This window comes from Gopherus flavomarginatus, chromosome 3 (genome assembly GCF_025201925.1).
Source record: "Gopherus flavomarginatus isolate rGopFla2 chromosome 3, rGopFla2.mat.asm, whole genome shotgun sequence".
NCBI classification, from domain to species: domain Eukaryota; kingdom Metazoa; phylum Chordata; order Testudines; family Testudinidae; genus Gopherus; species Gopherus flavomarginatus.
Window position 1 is genome coordinate 285,114,573 of NC_066619.1, and position 17,578 is coordinate 285,132,150.

The 17,578-nt window shown below is 55.6% G+C and overlaps 1 protein-coding gene across 10 annotated transcripts; it reads left to right on the forward strand.

Moving 5' to 3' along the window:
• The first annotated feature begins 270 nt into the window (after positions 1 to 270).
• Positions 271 to 17,440, forward strand: TEX261 (testis expressed 261). Of its 10 annotated transcripts, none has more exons than XM_050943462.1 (6): positions 271 to 438; positions 7,646 to 7,725; positions 9,396 to 9,549; positions 13,949 to 14,016; positions 14,905 to 15,007; positions 15,829 to 17,440. In XM_050943462.1, the coding sequence occupies exons 1-6, from the start codon at positions 369 to 371 to the stop codon at positions 15,942 to 15,944; spliced, it is 591 nt and encodes a 196-aa protein (XP_050799419.1). In that variant the 5' UTR covers positions 271 to 368; the 3' UTR covers positions 15,945 to 17,440. The 10 variants fall into 10 exon arrangements, with proteins under 10 accessions (XP_050799419.1, XP_050799420.1, XP_050799421.1 ...); XM_050943463.1 differs by lacking the exon at positions 271 to 438 and adding an exon at positions 1,315 to 1,320; XM_050943464.1 differs by lacking the exon at positions 271 to 438 and adding an exon at positions 1,754 to 1,759.
• Positions 17,441 to 17,578: the final 138 nt, after the last annotated feature.

Genomic DNA, 17,578 nt, shown 5'->3' on the forward strand with positions numbered 1-17,578 from the left:
GGGGGGCAGCCAGGGCAAGGGGGGGGATCGGGGCGGGGGGGAGCCCGGCCGTGGGGGGGATCTGGGGGGAGCCCGGCCGTGGGGGTTTCGGGGCAGGGGGCAGCCGGGCCAAGGGGGGGATCAGGGCGGGGGCTGGGCCAAGGGGCGGGTCGGGGGGATCGGGGCGGGCGCCGGGCCGGGCCGCTCTCTCTCCTGCGCTGTCTCCCCCGGGCCTGCGGGGGCCGCTGTGGGCCGGGCCGGGCCGCTCCATCGCCGCGTTGGCCGCCCCGCCCCGCCCCTCCCCGCAGCGGCCGCCGGCGGACGGGAAGCGGCGGCCTGGGCCCGGGAGCGGCGGAGCGAGGGGCCTCGATCGCTGCCCGCCCGGCGCCATGTGGTTCATCTACGCGCTGAGCTGGTTCTCGCTGCTCATCCAGGTGGCGCTGGTCACCCTGGCCATCGGTGAGAGCCCGGCCCCCCCGAACCCCCCTGGGGCCCCCCCGCCACCGGTCCGCCCCCCCGAACCCCCCTGGGGCCCCCCCGCCACCGGTCCGCCCCCCCCGAACCCCCCCTGGGGCCCCCCCGCCACCGGTCCGCCCCCCCTAGAACCCCCCTGGCCATCGGTGAGAGCCCGGCCCCCCCGGAACCCCCCTGGGGCCCCCCCGCCACCGGTCCGCCCCCCCAGAACCCCGCTGGCCATCGGTGAGAGCCCGGCCCCCCCGAACCCCCCGGGGGCCCCCCGCCACCGGTCCGCCCCCCCCCCCGAACCCCCCTGGGGCCCCCCGCCACCGGTCCGCCCCCCCCAGAACCCCCCTGGCCGTCGGTGAGAGCCCGGCCCCCCCGAACCCCCCTGGGGCCCCCCCGCCACCGGTCCGCCCCCCCCCAGAACCCCCCTGGCCGTCGGTGAGAGCCCGGCCCCCCCAGGGCCCCCCCGCCACCGGTCCGCCCCCCCCCGGAACCCCCCTGGGGCCCCCCCGCCACCGGTCCGCCCCCCCCCGAACCCCCCTGGCCATCGGTGAGAGCCCGGCCCCCCCGGAACCCCCCTGGGGCCCCCCCCGCCACTAGTCCGCCCCCCCAGAACCCCGCTGGCCATCGGTGAGAGCCCGGCCCCCCGAACCCCCCTGGGGCCCCCCCGCCACCGGTCCGCCCCCCCCAGAACCCCCCTGGCCGTCGGTGAGAGCCCGGCCCCCCCGGAAACCCCCCTGGGGCCCCCCCGCCACCGGTCCGCCCCCCCCGAACCCCCCTGGGGCCCCCCCGCCACCGGTCCGCCCCCCCTAGAACCCCCCCTGGCCATCGGTGAGAGACTGAGCCCCCGGGGCCCCCCCAGCCCCTCCCTGGCCATCGGTGAGAGCCCGGCCCCCCCAGGGCCCCCCCGCCACCGGTCCGCCCCCCCCGGAACCCCCCTGGGGCCCCCCCCGCCACCGGTCCGCCCCCCCCGAACCCCCCTGGCCATCGGTGAGAGCCCGGCCCCCCCGGAACCCCCCTGGGGCCCCCCCGCCACTAGTCCGCCCCCCCAGAACCCCGCTGGCCATCGGTGAGAGCCCGGCCCCCCGAACCCCCCTGGGGCCCCCCCCGCCACCGGTCCGCCCCCCCAGAACCCCCCTGGCCGTCGGTGAGAGCCCGGCCCCCCCGGAACCCCCCCTGGGGCCCCCCCGCCACCGGTCCCGCCCCCCCCGAACCCCCCTGGGGCCCCCCCGCCACCGGTCCGCCCCCCCTAGAACCCCCCTGGCCATCGGTGAGAGACTGAGCCCCCGGGGCCCCCCCAGCCCCTCCCTGGCCATCGGTGAGAGCCCGGCCCCCCCAGGGCCCCCCCGCCACCGGTCCGCCCCCCCGGAACCCCCCTGGGGCCCCCCCGCCACCGGTCCGCCCCCCTCGAACCCCCCTGGCCATCGGTGAGAGCCCGGCCCCCCCGGAACCCCCCTGGGGCCCCCCCGCCACTAGTCCGCCCCCCCAGAACCCCGCTGGCCATCGGTGAGAGCCCGGCCCCCCGAACCCCCCCCCCGGGGCCCCCCCGCCACCGGTCCGCCCCCCCCGAACCCCCCCTGGCCATCGGTGAGAGCCCGGCCCCCCCGGAACCCCCCTGGGGCCCCCCCGCCACCGGTCCGCCCCCCCCAGAACCCCCCTGGCCATCGGTGAGAGCCCGGCCCCCCCGGAACCCCCCTGGGCCCCCCCCCGCCACCGGTCCGCCCCCCCCAGAACCCCCCTGGCCATCAGTGAGAGCCAGGCCCCCCCGGGCCCCCCCCCGCCACCGGTCCGCGCCCCCGAACCCCCCTGGCCATCGGTGAGAGCCCGGCCCCCCCGGAACCCCCCTGGGGCCCCCCCGCCACCGGTCCGCCCCCCCCCGGCCCCTCCCTGGCCATCGGTGAGAGCCCGCCCCCCGGAACCCCCTGGGGCCCCCCCGCCACCGGTCCGCCCCCCCCCAGAACCCCCCTGGCCATCGGTGAGAGCCCGGCCCCCTGGAACCCCCCTGGGGCCCCCCCGCCACCGGTCCGCCCCCCCCGGCCCCTCCTTGGCCATCGGTGAGAGCCCGCCCCCCCGGGGCCCCCCCGCCACCGGTCCGCCCCCCCAGAACCCCGCTGGCCATCGGTGAGAGCCCGGCCCCCCCGGAACCCCCCTGGGGCCCCCCCGCCACCGGTCCGCCCCCCCCGGCCCCTCCCTGGCCATCGGTGAGAGCCCGCCCCCCCGGAACCCCCCTGGGGCCCCCCCGCCACCGGTCCGCCCCCCCCAGAACCCCCCGGCCATCGGTGAGAGCCCGGCCCCCTGGAACCCCCCTGGGGCCCCCCCGCCACCGGTCCGCCCCCCCCAGAACCCCCCTGGCCATCGGTGAGAGCCCGGCCCCCCCCGGAACCCCCCTGGGCCCCCCCCCGCCACCAGTCCGCCCCCCCAGAACCCCCCTGGCCATCAGTGAGAGCCAGGCCCCCCCGGGCCCCCCCCGCCACCGGTCCGCCCCCCCGAACCCCCCTGGCCATCGGTGAGAGCCCGGCCCCCCCGGAACCCCCCTGGGGCCCCCCCGCCACCGGTCCGCCCCCCCCGGCCCCTCCCTGGCCATCGGTGAGAGCCCGCCCCCCCGGGGCCCCCCCGCCACCGGTCCGCCCCCCCAGAACTCCCCTGGCCATTGGTGAGAGCCCGGCCCCCCCGGAACCCCCCTGGGGACCCCCGCCACCGGTCCGCCCCCCCCGGCCCCTCCCTGGCCATCGGTGAGAGCCCGCCCCCCCGGAACCCCCCTGGGGCCCCCCCGCCACCGGTCCGCCCCCCCAGAACCCCCCTGGCCATCGGTGAGAGCCCGAGCCCCCCCCCCGCCACCGGTCCACCCCCCCAGAACCCCCCTGGCCATCGGTGAGAGCCCGGCCCCCCCGGGGCCCCCCTGGGCCCCCCCGCCACCAGTCCGCCCCCGCAGAACCCCCCTGGCCATCGGTGAGAGCCCGGCCCCCCCGGAACCCCCCTGGGGCCCCCCCGCCACCGGTCCGCCCCCCCAGAACCCCCCTGGCCATCGGTGAGAGCCCGGCCCCCCCCGCCACCGGTCCGCCCCCCCCAGAACCCCCTTGGCCATCGGTGAGATCCCGGCCCCCTGGAACCCCCCTGGGGCCCCCCCGCCACCGGTCCGCCCCCCCCAGAACCCCCCTGGCCATCGGTGAGAGCCCGGCCCCCTGGAACCCCCCTGGGGCCCCCCCGCCACCGGTCCGCCCCCCCCCCCGAACCCCCCTGGCCATCGGTGAGAGCCCGGCCCCCCTGGAACCCCCCTGGGCCCCCCCCCGCCACCGGTCCGCCCCCCCGGCCCCTCCCTGGCCATCGGTGAGAGCCCGCCCCCCCGGGGCCCCCCCGCCACCGGTCCGCCCCCCCAGAACTCCCCTGGCCATCGGTGAGAGCCCGGCCCCCCCGGAACCCCCCCTGGGGCCTCCCCGCCGCCGGTCCGCCCCCCCCAGAACCCCGCTGGCCATCGGTGAGAGCCCGACCCCCCCCCCGGAGCCCCCCCTGCCACCGGTCCGCCCCCCCCGGCCCCTCCCTGGCCATCTGAGAGAGCCCGGCCCCTCCCGGGCATCCCCCCGGTCCGTGCCCCCCCCCGGCCCTCCCTGGCAATTGGTAACAGCCCGACTCCCCCGCCCCCTCCCTGGCCATCGGTGACAGCCCGGCGCCCCCAGAACCCCCCTGGGGCCCCCCCGCCACCGGTCCGGGCCCCCCCCGACCCCTCCCTGGCTATCGATGAGGGCCCGGCCCCTGCCCGCCACTCTGATTCCTCTGCCCCAGAGTGACCCGCCCGCACCGCCTGATCGCCTGTGGGACCGGCCCGCCCCCCATCTTCCTCCTGTTCCCCCTGGCACCAGAGGACTTAACTGAGGACTCCCTGTGGGGCGGGGGGGGTGCGCTCTGGGGGGGGCTGTAGATGTCTCAGGCCTGGGGCTGCCTTTGTTCTGGGGGTGTGGTGTTAGGCCCCCGATACTGGGTTGGGGAGGATGGGGGACCAGGGTAGGTGCAGCTGGGGGTGGAGGGGGAATAGGGTGCCCAGCCTGTTCCCTGCAGGTGTCCGACCCGGTTCCAGGTCGCCTGCACTGTGCCCTGCCTTTGGGGTGATTGCTCCTGTTCCGTGAGGGCAGCTCCCCCATCATGACCCCCTGTGCCTCTGGCCGCACCTCTCCGAGCAGCCCCTTAATACTGCGGTGCAGAGTAAATGCCCTCTCGCCTGCCGGGTGGTTGCCCATGCCAGCCGCGCGGCAGGTTGGCAGCCAGTGCGATGGGGCACCTGCCCTGTGCTTGCTGTACCGGTACTGCAGCCACTCCTGTGTTCAGGGCTTGGTACCTTCACCCAACTCCAGTGAAACCCAAGGGGGCAACTCGGAGCGAATTCCAGGGAGCCACAGTGTTAGAACAGATGTTTCCCAAGGCCGCCCCGAGACGGGAACAATCTCACTTCCCGTCTCTGAGGGCCCCAGGATGCGCTTTTCTCCCAGCTGCTGCTTTGTCTGCAAACTGCTGCCTGGTTGAAAGGGGAGCTGAAAAATAGCAACAGGCCACAGGGTTGCTAAAGGAACCAGCAAAAATATAGGATGCAGAAGACTGGACAAAGCAACAGGAATTTTATTGTTGGGACCAGCCCTGCCCTGGTCAAGGTGGAACTGGCTGATACAAGGGGCTGTTTCCATCTCTTGTCTCTGTGATTATCTGATGTGTTGGCCCCAGTTTTGTGCCCCATAGAGTGTAAGCTCTCTGGAGCAGATACCTTTTCTGCTTGTGTTTGTCCTGTGCTTGCCGTAAGTGGGCCCCATTCGGATTGTGGCCCATGACTGCGACCACACTAAATCATGACACTAATGCTCTAGGACCTCTCATCTGAACGAGTTTAGGGATCATGCCAGGGTGGACTTGATTTAAATCACTAGTCAGGAAGACTCAATTTAAACACGGTTTTCTACATAGAAGTGCATTCTTGTTGCTTGTTACAACCTTAATACATATTCTTCACAACTCAGAGATCGATGTAGGTTTCATTTTTAGAAGGGACACACTATACATTTTTAAACAGTGATTTATTTTGAAAACTTTTCAGATTAGTTTTACAGCTATGTCGGAAAATGAATGATTGGTTATTTCTTTTACCAAAGGTAATTGAAGCAGATAGTTCTTCTCCCAATGACTTCATAAATATCTCCAATTCAATGGGTTAATCATTAATATTTGCAGGATTTTTTGCCATGTTTTATTAGGAGGAGAACATCACCAGACAGACATTTAAATTGATTTATTTAACTAAAACAACAACATTATGTAATCTGGATTTTCTTCATCAGCAAACATACAATATTTTAACAAAACAGGTTCATTCAAGTTCTTTAAAATCAGATTTGTTTTTGTTAAAATTGTTTTTAACTAAAATAGTTAAATTAAATATTTTAAAAAACAAAAATCAACTTTGTCAGCCAGTCAACATGAGAAACTTAAAATTACACAGTCGTCTTCACCTTCATTTTCCTGTTTGTTCATAATCTGGAAAAGAAAAACAAGCTTTCTGGCTTTTCCAGGTCCAAACAATTTCTCAATTTCTGGCAGAAGCAGCTACTGCCGTTAAAAGTGAGATTATCACTTCAGCAGTGTCTGAATCCAAGTGCTTAAGTGACTTCCTCCAGTTCGCTGGTGAGACTTTCTTTAAAACATCATCAGCAAATATATTTATTGAATGGTTCTTATTCCCAAATAGGGTGTCTTTTAAACCCTGCTGCCATTATAGGTTTTCCCTTCTAGTGAGAGGGTGGTATGGTAGATCTCAAATCAATGAGGGCTACACTCAGAAAGAGCTCAAGACTTCTTGAGTATGCTGCTCAAACAGTTTCACTTTTGTTTCTACTGCCTGTCCCTCCCTTCTCACATTTATCTCCAGACTTGTCCTTGTCCAGATATAGTCCGCCCCCAACAGTCTTCTATTCATTGGAGTTTTTGGAACTTTGCACTTTTAGGGAGAGGTAAGGGATTGACTCTGTGTACACAAATTTGCAGAGGGACAATAGGGTTGAGGTCTGCTATTTGTCACCTCTATATATTTATTTAAAACATTTTTGCTGGTAACAAGCATGTTATCTCTGGAGAAACAAATCCACAGTTTGAGAATGCAAAACTAAGCGTCTCTGTTGGTATCTTCTAGACTGAGCACTGAGTCCCATTGGATTGATAGAAAGATTAACCTCAATAATCTATACAGAAGCCCCTGGAACCCCATAAAATTGGGTCCCTAATCCATGAACCATTGGAACTCATTTACAAAACTTTTCTTAAACATTACATGAATATATTGTCTCATACTATAGAATTAGAATTTATAATCCCTGTTCCATGAGGAGATATCTTTGAGCTATAATGTATCTTAATTAAAACTATCTTTAGATAGGTTTTTCCTTCAAAAAGCATTTTATCAGAAAAATTCAATTTAAATCAAAAAATTTTTTTTTATTTTTTTAAAAAACATTGATTTTTATCCACCCTGGATCATGCCTCCCGCATCATTGAAATGCATCCACCTCTGGAGTGGAAGGCAGGCAGCTGTTTAACAGTGCCCAGTGACATCACCAAACAGTTTAGATGGGATCTGAAGAACCTCCATTTGAAACTGCAAGAGCAGCTGTAACTATGATCATTGGTGTTGATTGGCTGCAAATCGCAGGCACACCTAGTCTGTGCTTAAAATCCTATTTGGGTTGCTCTGCTTGTAAATTGTTTCACCCATCTGGTGCGTCTCGCCTTTAGGGTTGTAAGCTCTTAGGGCAGGGATTGTCATCTGTTCTGCATCTATACATCACCCCACAACGGGCTGATCGTTACCGACTTCAAGCCCATCCAGTCCAAGTTGCTTGGTGAGCCCTGCAGTAATGGTGGAACTGTTTTTCCTGGGTACGCAGATCCAGTTTTTCAAATGAAGTTAACTGCCCAGCCCCTGTGAAAACCAGGCCAGTGTTACTCAAGTTTGGCAGCCAAAACTGGAGGCCCCTCCAGTTAGACCCCGGCTCTGAAAGTCCAGGCCACAATGTCTTGGAAACGGCTACAAGGCTTCCGGTGCTTTTGGAGTTTGTGAATCTGTGGGGTCGAAATCCCCTTGAAATGACCAGTCTAGTTGGCATGAGCAGCTTCTGGCTGTGAGCTGCTGTGAGAGTCTGAGCCTGAAATAACCCCTCTGTTTCCCTTCTAGCCGCTGGCCTCTACTATCTGGCGGAGCTAATAGAAGAATACACTGTAGCTACTAGCAGAATTATCAAATACATGATCTGGGTAAGTCTCTGGCTGTTTGTGCTCATAACAGTCCTGCGGTGGCGGGGAGGTAGATTAGATTATCTTTGAGGGGCCACTTAGACATGGGCTAGCCCATGAACCTTTACTAGCCCAAGTCTCCTCTCAGTTAGCCTGTGAAGGGCAGGCAGTAAAATCAATGCAGAATGTTACAATTTTAGGGATCAACAGCCCAGTTAAAAGCACCAGCCCCAAATAATCTGGCAAAGAGCAAGGTCAATGGCTCTGGGAAGCATCAGCCCATGAAATGAAGAACTGTTCCCAGTCAGTGCCTAGAATGGGGAAGCAAAGCAGGGCTGCCCAGAGGGGGAGGCAAGTGGGGCCATTTGCCCCGGGCCCCGCAGGGGCCCCCACGAGACTGTAGTATTCTATAGTATTGCGACATTTTTTTTATGAAAGGGGCCCCCAAAATTGCTTTGCCCCAGGCCTCTTGAATCCTCTTGGCAACCCTGAAGCAAAGAGGATCATGAATGTGTAAAAACAAGGGGCTCTGGGCGATCAGGGATCTGCCTGCCACAATACAGAGGTTTGCAGAACAGCCAGCTGGGTACTGCAGCCAAACTCTCCAGGGAGAGAACTGCACAGCCCTGCCTTACTCCCTCCTCCTGGGGCTGCTGAGGTGGTTGGGAGGGAGGGGCCATGCTCCCTGCTTTCCAGGCTGCAATGGGAGGGAACAGAAACTTGGTCTGCATTAGGGGGGTTGTGGAAGCTCCTTCACTGGAGGTTTTCAAAAGGCTGCTGAATAGCCCTCTGTCTGGGATGGGTCAGACACTACAAATCCTGCATCTTGCCAGGGGGTTAGACTAGATGCCCCTTGCGGTCCCTTCTGACCCTGTGGTTCTGTGATTCTATGAAAAACAACACCGCTTACACAGCCCTTGTCATCCATAGATCTCAAAGCACTTTACAAAGGAGGTCAGTCATTAGTCCCATTTTACAGATGGGGAATCTGAGTCACAGAGAGGGCAAAGGACTTGCCTAAAGTCGCCTGTAGACCAGCAGCAGAGTCAGAACTAGAACACAGGTCTCCTGAGTTCCCAGTCCAGTGCTCTATCCAGTAGACCTCCCTGCTCAGCAGATACTGCCTTACAGATGAGTGGCAGAGGGCTGCTGCCTCCAGGGAAGGTGCTTCTGTGGCACTGTGCCCCTAGAGAAACTCCCTTTGCTTGGCTGGTCCCCTTGGGCAGCACTGAAAGGGACATCTGAGTCCATGCATCTTGACCTCTTGAATAGAGGAGCGGAGCCTGCATGTCAGAGGGGAGAGGGATGATTTAGAGAGCTGCTCCAAAAGGCCTTCAAGGTGGGGATCAGCGAGGGGTGGTAACATCAGCAGGTCCCCTTGGCAGCGTAAGATCACTGATACTTGCAGCAACTGAAACTTAGTGTGATCTGAAGTTGCCACAAGACGTCCTGGAGACAGATTCATAGTCCCATAAGAGTTTAAGGCCAGAATGGACCATTACCTCTGGCCAGATCTGTATGTAATAGGCCATCAAATGTCACCCAGATATCCACAGGCTTGTTGTAGAGCAATCACAGGTCACACAGCTGTCTCTGGGCCTGGCCTTGGATGAACTGAGCACTTGCAACTCCCCTGTGTACGTGATAGAGAGGCTGGATTAACTGTGAACTGGGGCGTTTCTCTGTTTCAGTTCTCTACAGCAGTGCTCGTAGGCCTGTACCTCTTTGAACACTTTCCTGGCTTCATGGTGGGTGTGGGCCTCTTCACCAACCTGGTCTATTTCGGCTTGCTGCAGACGTTCCCCTTCATCATGCTGACATCGCCAAACTTTATACTGTCGTGCGGTGAGTCTGGCTGCCTTTGGGGAGCAGGGGGATTGTGTGGCGCTGGGGTTTGCTGGCGAGGGGACAGGCATTTGAGAGCACGGAGACCACCTCAGGATCTTCTGCCACCTCCACCACAGGTTCAGCTGTGTCTCTGCACCAGCTAGTCCCAGACATTTGAGTCTTTTGCAACACATCCTGCGGCATTAGCAAGTGTTGTGCTAATGGAGTATGTTGAGCTTAGTTCAGCACCTTGCATCTGGGGATTATAAAGCACAGGCAGGGGTGGATAGCCCATGGCAAAGCCGGGAACAGAACCCAGATCTACTGGCTTTCAGTCCTGTCTCTTTCCCTCAAGTCCTGTCTCCTACCTGCAGTCAAAAAAGCGAACAGAATGCTGGGCATCATTAAGAAAGGGATAGATAATAAGACAGAAAATATCATGTTGCCTCTATATAAATCTATGGTACCCGCACATCTTGAATACTGCGTGCAGATGTGGTCGCCCCATCTCAAAAAAGATATATTGGAATTGGAAAAGGTCAGAAAAGGTCAACAAAAACTATTAGGGGTATGGAATGGCTTCCATATTAGGAGAGATTAAGAGGGGGGGATATAACTGAGGTCTATAATATCATCACTGGTGTGGAGAAAGTAAATAAGGAAGTGTTATTTACTCCTCATAATATAAGAATTAGGGGGTCACTAAGTGAAATGAATAGGCAGCAGGTTTAAAACAAACAAAAGGAAATATTTCTTCACACAACTCACAGTCAACCTGTGGAACTCCTTGCCAGAGGATGTTGTGAAGGCCAAGACTATAACAGGGTTCAAAAAAGAACTAGATAAATTCCTGGAGGACAGGTCCATCAATGGCTATTAGTCAGGATGGGCAGGGATGGTGTCCCTAGCCTCTGTTTGCAGAAGCTGGGAATGGGCGACAAGGGATGGATCACTTGATGATTCCCTGTTCTGTTCATTCCCTCTGGGGCACCTGGCGTTGGCCACTGTCGGAAGACAGGATAGTGGGCTAGATGGACCTTTGGTCTGACCCAGTCTGGCCGTTCTTATGTTCAGATCTGTTCTTCCTTCCTGGAGTAACTTGCCCAGAGTTACACAGCAATGACAGGTGGAACCAGAACTGAGGGTCTGCTCTACCCTAGACCATGCTATCAGCCTGTAAGTACTATACTTGTAGGAGATGCTGCTCTGTACTTAAGGATCAGAATTCCTGGTGCTCATCAGATGCTCTGTGGGAGATATATTTGATAAAAGACAAATACATTTTTTAAAGCAGACTGGAAAAGTTTTGGGAAAGGATGTGCACTGGGATAGTGCGTGTACTCTTACAGCAGTGCCAGGAGAGCTGTATAAACCCCATCACGCCGTAATTTTTCCTACTCGATGGAAAATACACCCCATGTGGTGCTTAGGGGCCGACGGTGCAGAGGAAAGGAGCTTAGGCCTGGGATCAGGAATTCACGTGGGAATTTGAGATCATTTGAGAGCATCGCCCAGGAAAAGAAGCGGCTCGCTGGGTTTAAATCAGTGGGTGTTAAGGTTTGGATTTCAGCATTCCTTCTGCTGTGGGTACCCCAGCTTTACAGCCTCCTGGGTTCTATTCCCAGCAGTGCTACAGACTTCCTGAGTGATCTTGGGCAAGTCCTTGGCCTCTGTTCCTCAGGCTCCCCGGCTGGGCATGGTAACATTTCTTTGTCCCCTGGGGGCTCCCCGAGATGCTCAGGTGGAAGATGCCGTTGATGGGCCAAGTTGTATGATTAATTAACAACTGTCCTGCCAGCCCCGGAGAAAGCAAAACTGAGCAGTTAGTTTCCTGTCCCATCTGAGTGAAGCACAAGGAAAGGGAAACAGTCACTGAGGAATGGTGAATTCAGATGGTTAAAATGATTTTAGTCTAATAATGTCTAGCTGTTAGTAATGCAGGTAAAGGATTTTTTGCTTGACCATGTTCTTGAACTGAAAAGAAAGTTGAACAAATTCTCATTATTTATTATTTGCATTAGTATAGTACCGAGGTGCAGACCGGCCTGGTGTGGGTCACAGCTGAGAATGCCAATTTCAGGACAGACTGATGATAAGGCAGACGCATCCCAAACTGGTGGCTATTCTAACATTAGATTCACCAAACCAGTAACAAAATGAGCTTCTGTATCACCACACTGGTTATCAAGAAGCTAAAACAGAGTCCCCTAGGCAATCCAGCCCTTATCCCCACCCAGACATCTGCTCTTTACAATGAGGTTACTGAGAACCGAATTCATTGTATGTAAAGTTCTTCCAATCGCAAAGGATCAGCCACTTCTCCAGGTCAATATCTATCTCAGTCTTACCCCAAAATCACACTGATGCCAGTCCTTTTGTAACTAAAAACTAAAGGTTTAATAACATAAAAAGAAAAGAAGAGAGTTGTTAAATAGTTAAGAGTCGTATACATTACAAGTGATTTCCAGAGTCTCTAACTCAGGACCATAGCAGTGATGTTCAGTTTGCTGGTAGAGGGTCATTCGGTCCTTTGTTCCAAGCTTCCTTAGAAAAATCACAGTCCAGAGATGAGAAACAGGAAGGAAAACAAAGCAGTGATAGCACAGCTTGCAATTTCCAACTTGGCTCTTGTGAATGGAAAGTTCCTGGCGAATATGGAACACAGGCTCACATGGGCATGGAAAGTCACTGTAAAAGATGGAGTCTTAGCTCACATGTCCTTACGTGCTTTGCTGAATCAGAAGGGTAGCCATCGGCTCCACACTGAGGCGTCCCCGGGAAAGGCTCTCTGAAGAGCTGATGCCTTTCTGTGGCTGACCGACCGGCGATGGCTAGTCTGAATGTAAATTGGGCTGGGGATTGTCACCCACGAACACAACACATGTCTGAGATATAAATATACCGCCAATATTCATAACGTCCGATGCAAAGATGTTACATGCATATAAACAGGATCATCGTACTTAGCAGATGGCAACTTTTCCTTTGATATCATACGTGACGTACTTTGTATCAGGGATATTGCAGTTGTGCAACGGTAGTGATACATTAGGTGATTGTAACAGTAGTGTGCCCCTGGTTATCGTTCTTTTGCTACACACCATCACACTAGGAACCCACAGTCATAGACCAGGGCCCCATTGTGCGTTGCTGTACAGACAATAAAAAGGCAGTCCATGTCCCAGGGAGCTCACAACAAACTATAAGAGACATTAGACAGAGATGGGACCACTGGGGGACAATGGGGCAGTACTGAGCTGTGGTCTTCCAACACCAGCACCCTAGTTGGACTCTTTACTTCATACACTGCAAGTATGAAGCTGCAGCTGTGATACTGCCTCGTTGTACTTGTCTGCTATGCTGGGACAAGCTTCATCTAAGTAAGACACTAGGCTAGCTGGACCATTGGTGTGTCAGCAGCTAGGTAGATTTAAATGATTTCAGTAGCAATGAATTATTTAAACGACTCCTGACGTGATCTCTCAGTGTTCCTGTGTATGTTCTAGAGAGCTCTGAGTGTATGATTTAAAAAAAAAAACCTTTAGTTCTAAATGTCTAATGTGAGTCTGTCTGCTTCCTGAAAAGGAGAGCAGCTCTCCACTGGCATGTCATCCAGAGCTTGGCATTCCAGGTGTCCTACAAGCCCAATCCCCTGGTGGTTTGATCCTCTGATTGCTGCATGTGTGCAGGATAGGGTCGGGTCTGTTCTTGCGTAGGAGATCTCCAAGGGACTGTAGGAGGTGGTGTTGGTGCTCCAGAAGGTAGAGTTGCTGCTCTGAGTCAGTTCTGGAGCAGTGCCCAGGCGTGGCGCTATGGCGCGCTGTGCTGTTGGCAATGCTCTCTTTTGAACGAGACATAAAACCAAGTTCTGACCCCTCCTGACTCTTAAAAAGCTGGTGACACTTCTTGCAAGAGCTAGAGGTGTTAAACCCTCTTTCCTGGCCACCTTCTAACTTGGCCTGCTATTCTGCCCCATTTAAAACTCCCCTTGTGCAGCAGTAGTGGGACATGACTGTCTTCAACTGTTGTGTGTCCTAGAGCCTTACGGATGCTAGACTCCTCCTCCTGGAATTCCCCAACAGAGAGGTGTGCCCGTTGTCTCACACAATCAGTGGCAAAGAACTCAGGTGTCCTAGTTCTCTGCTCTGGCAACTTGAACTGCACTTCCTTTTTTATCAGAGATGTTTGTGTTATGACGAGAGGGGTTATCCTGGTGGTAGTAAGATATTGACTTTGTGTTGGATCCATTGCTGGGAGCAAAGTAATGGTATGATTGTATCTCTGATGGCTTTTATACTACTGTTTTCCAGGGCCCTACGGTCAGGGAAGGTGCCTCACTTCAGTGAGCCTGCAACATGAGCAGGGTGATGGGTATTGCTTTAAATCTGGCAATTCACTCTCTCCTTTCCTTTGGCAGTGCTTGTTATATTGAACCACTACTTAGCGTTCCAGTACTTTGCTGATGAGTATTACCCGTTCTCAGAGGTAAGAGACGATTTGGGAGAAGCATCTCTTTAAGCCTTTGTAGACGTTTGAGCTGTGTGGAGTGGAGTGCTGGTGGGAGGCGAGGAGAAGAGAAGGGAGGTCAGAGGTGACCTGTCGCCAATCTCGGGGCTTCCCCTCCTTTGGCCCTTATTAAAGATGCCCTGACAGTGTTTTCTCTCAGGACTTCTCCAAGTATTTTTTTCTGCCTGTTTTTTCCATATCAGGAATGTCGAGTCTTCACTTTTGGGTTCTTTGGGGGATGGTTTTTGCCAGAGGATTCTCTGAAGGATCCAAAAATGTGGATTTCGTGCTTCCTCAGCCTAAATAAAGGCATGAAAGCTCCCGGTTCACCAGACAGCCTAGAGTATTCTAGGATAGACAAGACCTGAATTTAAGCTAGTGGTTTCTACACAGCTAAATAAAGATGTGTGCATGCTAGTTATGGCCAGAGGGTTATTGTGGAGATCTAGTGGAGAACCAGGCTTCACCTTGGAGACCTGTTATCTTCTAGTCTGGTCTTACTTCAGCTTTCTCCATATCTGCCTCCCATCCCCCAGCTCCCGGAGCATGGCAGGCTATCAGATGACACAGAAGCAGAGAAAGGTTCCTGTCTGAGCCCATGGGATGCAGCCTGTTTGGCACTCAGAGCATTTCTTCCCCCTTCCTTCCCACCCTCTAAAATGTCTGAAAGGCCATTTTTGCCATCCTTGGATTTGACTACCAAGACGGTGCTAGTTTGTGGGCTTCTGCCCCAGGAGAAATGTCCGTGTGGAAACCTAGCGGTTAGGCAACCCGACGTTTCTGGACTGTTTGCTGCAGCTGCTGCAGCGAGTCTGTTGTGATTTGATGGTAGTTGGTCTCTCACTGCCTCTCATGTTTCACCTGCAGGTTCTTGCCTACTTCACGTTCTGCTTGTGGTTAATTCCCTTTGCGTTTTTTGTGTCCTTGTCGGCTGGAGAGAACGTCCTACCTTCAACGGTGCAGCCTGGAGGTGCGTACGTTTGATGTTCTCGGAACCAGCTCGAGCAAATGCTCAGCTGTTACCCTCCCCTCGACCCAGAGGGTGTGACTTGTGGAGACCACATATCCCACTTGATCTGAAGGGCTGGATAGTGGGGCGGAAGGCATTTAAAACTGGGCAGGATATATACTTAGAAAATCTATTAAGGAGTGATCTGGCAGTGTCAGCAATCCTGCTGGGGCCTTGTGGTCTTTGTGAACTAGGCCCCTATGTCAAAGATGAGGAAGCTTTGCCCAGTGGTTAGGGCACTAGCCTAGGACTTGGGAACTGTGAGTTCAGTTGTGTGTTCACAAACTTCCCGTGTGACCTTGTCTAGTCACTTAGCTTCTCTTGTGGCTGGGTGCCCCAGCTGTAAAGTGGGGATATTTCGCTGCCTCAGGGGGGCGTTGTGAGGATAAATACACTAAAGACTGTGGGGCGCTTTGAGATCTGCTGATGAAGAGTTCTGTAAGAGCCAGGTATTGGTATTCCACCTTATGAAATGTAGCTGTACTAGATACCCCCGGGTAGCTAACAAGTAGCTGCTGTTGCTCCCACTTGGGCAAAACTTGGGCATCCAGCAGAAGCTATCTAAGTGCTCTATCTGTCAGGGCTCGATTTATCGTGTCTAGTGTAGACACGATAAATCGATCCCCAATCGCTCTGCCGTCGACTCCTGTACTCCACCACGGTGAGAGGTGGAAGCGGAGTGGGGACTCTTCTTTTCCCAAGACCGAATGATTCTTCAGACAGCTCGTGGTGCAATATTTGGTGGATTTGATCTTTTTGGCCTGCGCTCCCTGTCTCCACAGATGACGTGGTATCGAACTACTTCACCAAGGGGAAGAGGGGTAAGCGCTCCGGCATCCTCCTCATCTTCTCCTTCATCAAGGAGGCCATCCTGCCCAGTCGACAGAAGATGTATTGACCCGTGCCCCGCGGCCAGCATGAACTGTGAAGAAGCCGAAGGGAAGACCCCAGCTGGATGTGAACATCAGTGCTGTCCCTGGGTCAGCAGCGAACCCCCCACTCCTCCACTTCTCTCCGAGGGATTTTGTTAGGAACGTATAATCTGTGCAACAGCCAGAGGCAGCTGCCGTGTCAAACATGCGTGCTCGACGCCTCTGGTGGTGCAAATGCAGGAGCTTGCCTTTTTATACCTCTCCGATCATCCCCTGGGACTTGCTGACAAGGAGGTGGTTCTGCTCAAATTGAGTTTAAGGAGGGCGGCAGCCTCTGCGAACTATGCACTGTGTTCAGAGACCATGATGTGAGGCATTGCCATCTGTTCTTATTTAAAGCCAAAAGCCTTTGTAGGGCGTAGTTTGTCCGAGGGCAGGAGGAACACACGCAGTGTCTAACTGGGGTTTGCATACAGCCATGATTTAAAAAAATAACCAAACTCTTGATTTCCAAAACATTTCTGTCTGGAAGCTTGCCAGCGATGGAGAGAGCTGGTGACACGGCTCACTCGCTCGTTACAACATGCGTATCCGTGATCCAGACACAGAGGCCGAGACTACAGGGTGCCTGTGCACTGATGCACTCTGCTCCTGCGGCTCTTAAAGGTGACTTGCCAGGGATAAAAATGGGACATGTGCCTCTTTTGCCGCTTTATGATGATGATTAAAGATGGCCTAAAGGGAGTTTTTTATATAATTTTTTTTCTGCTTGTTTTAACCTAAGACATTTCAACTTTTGTCTTCCCTGGGTTTGCTAGAAGTCTTGTTGGAGGGCTCAGAAGTGGCTTGTAGGCGCCCTAAACTTTTCATTTAAGGATGTTGACTCTTCCGCAAAAAGAGCTCTTCTCCTTGCTGTGTTAGCCAGTTGAGCTAAATTGGTGTTGACAAAACCAGAGAGCCCAGCGTTCAGAGCTGTGAATAACAATCGCTTCCCTTCTCCATCAGGTTTCCAATGCCATACAGTTCTCCAGCCACCCGTAGAGTCTTCTTGGTGGGGAAGAGTTTGAGAAATCCTGAATGTTCAGTGAGAGCAGGGGGAAAAACTTGTAGGTGTTTTTTATATATAATAAAGAAGCAAAACCAGGGCCCAACCTCATTTTTGCCCCTTTGCTGGTCACCTTTAACCATTGTGCCGGGAATAAAGATGTTTTCATTAAGGTGGTGCCACACTTTTTGGAACTGGGAGTTTGGCCCCAGGCAGCGTCTACTCATTATTTTGAAAGGGTTTATGAAGATTCCATGAGGCATGAATCTCTTCTCTCGTGGGCCAGCTCTGAATGAGGGCCACTGAGAGCTGTTGAAATCTATCCTGTGTATTGAGAAGAGCCTGAAAACTGCAGGCTTTGACTGGGGGATCCTTTGACAATGTCTGTCATTCTCATGCTTAATTTAATGGCAGCGTGATTTCTGTTCAAGTACCAATTTTCTCTTTCAATAAAGGTTCTAGATGCAGTTTGCCTTATGATGAAAGGAGCTGAAATTTGCTGTCTCCCTCTCGACACTTCACCACAATCATAATTGTCAAGCCCTGAAGCAGTCCAATGGTCCTGTTTGTAAGAGGGCTACAGGTGAAGTATGTATGATTTGTATAGCACCAAAT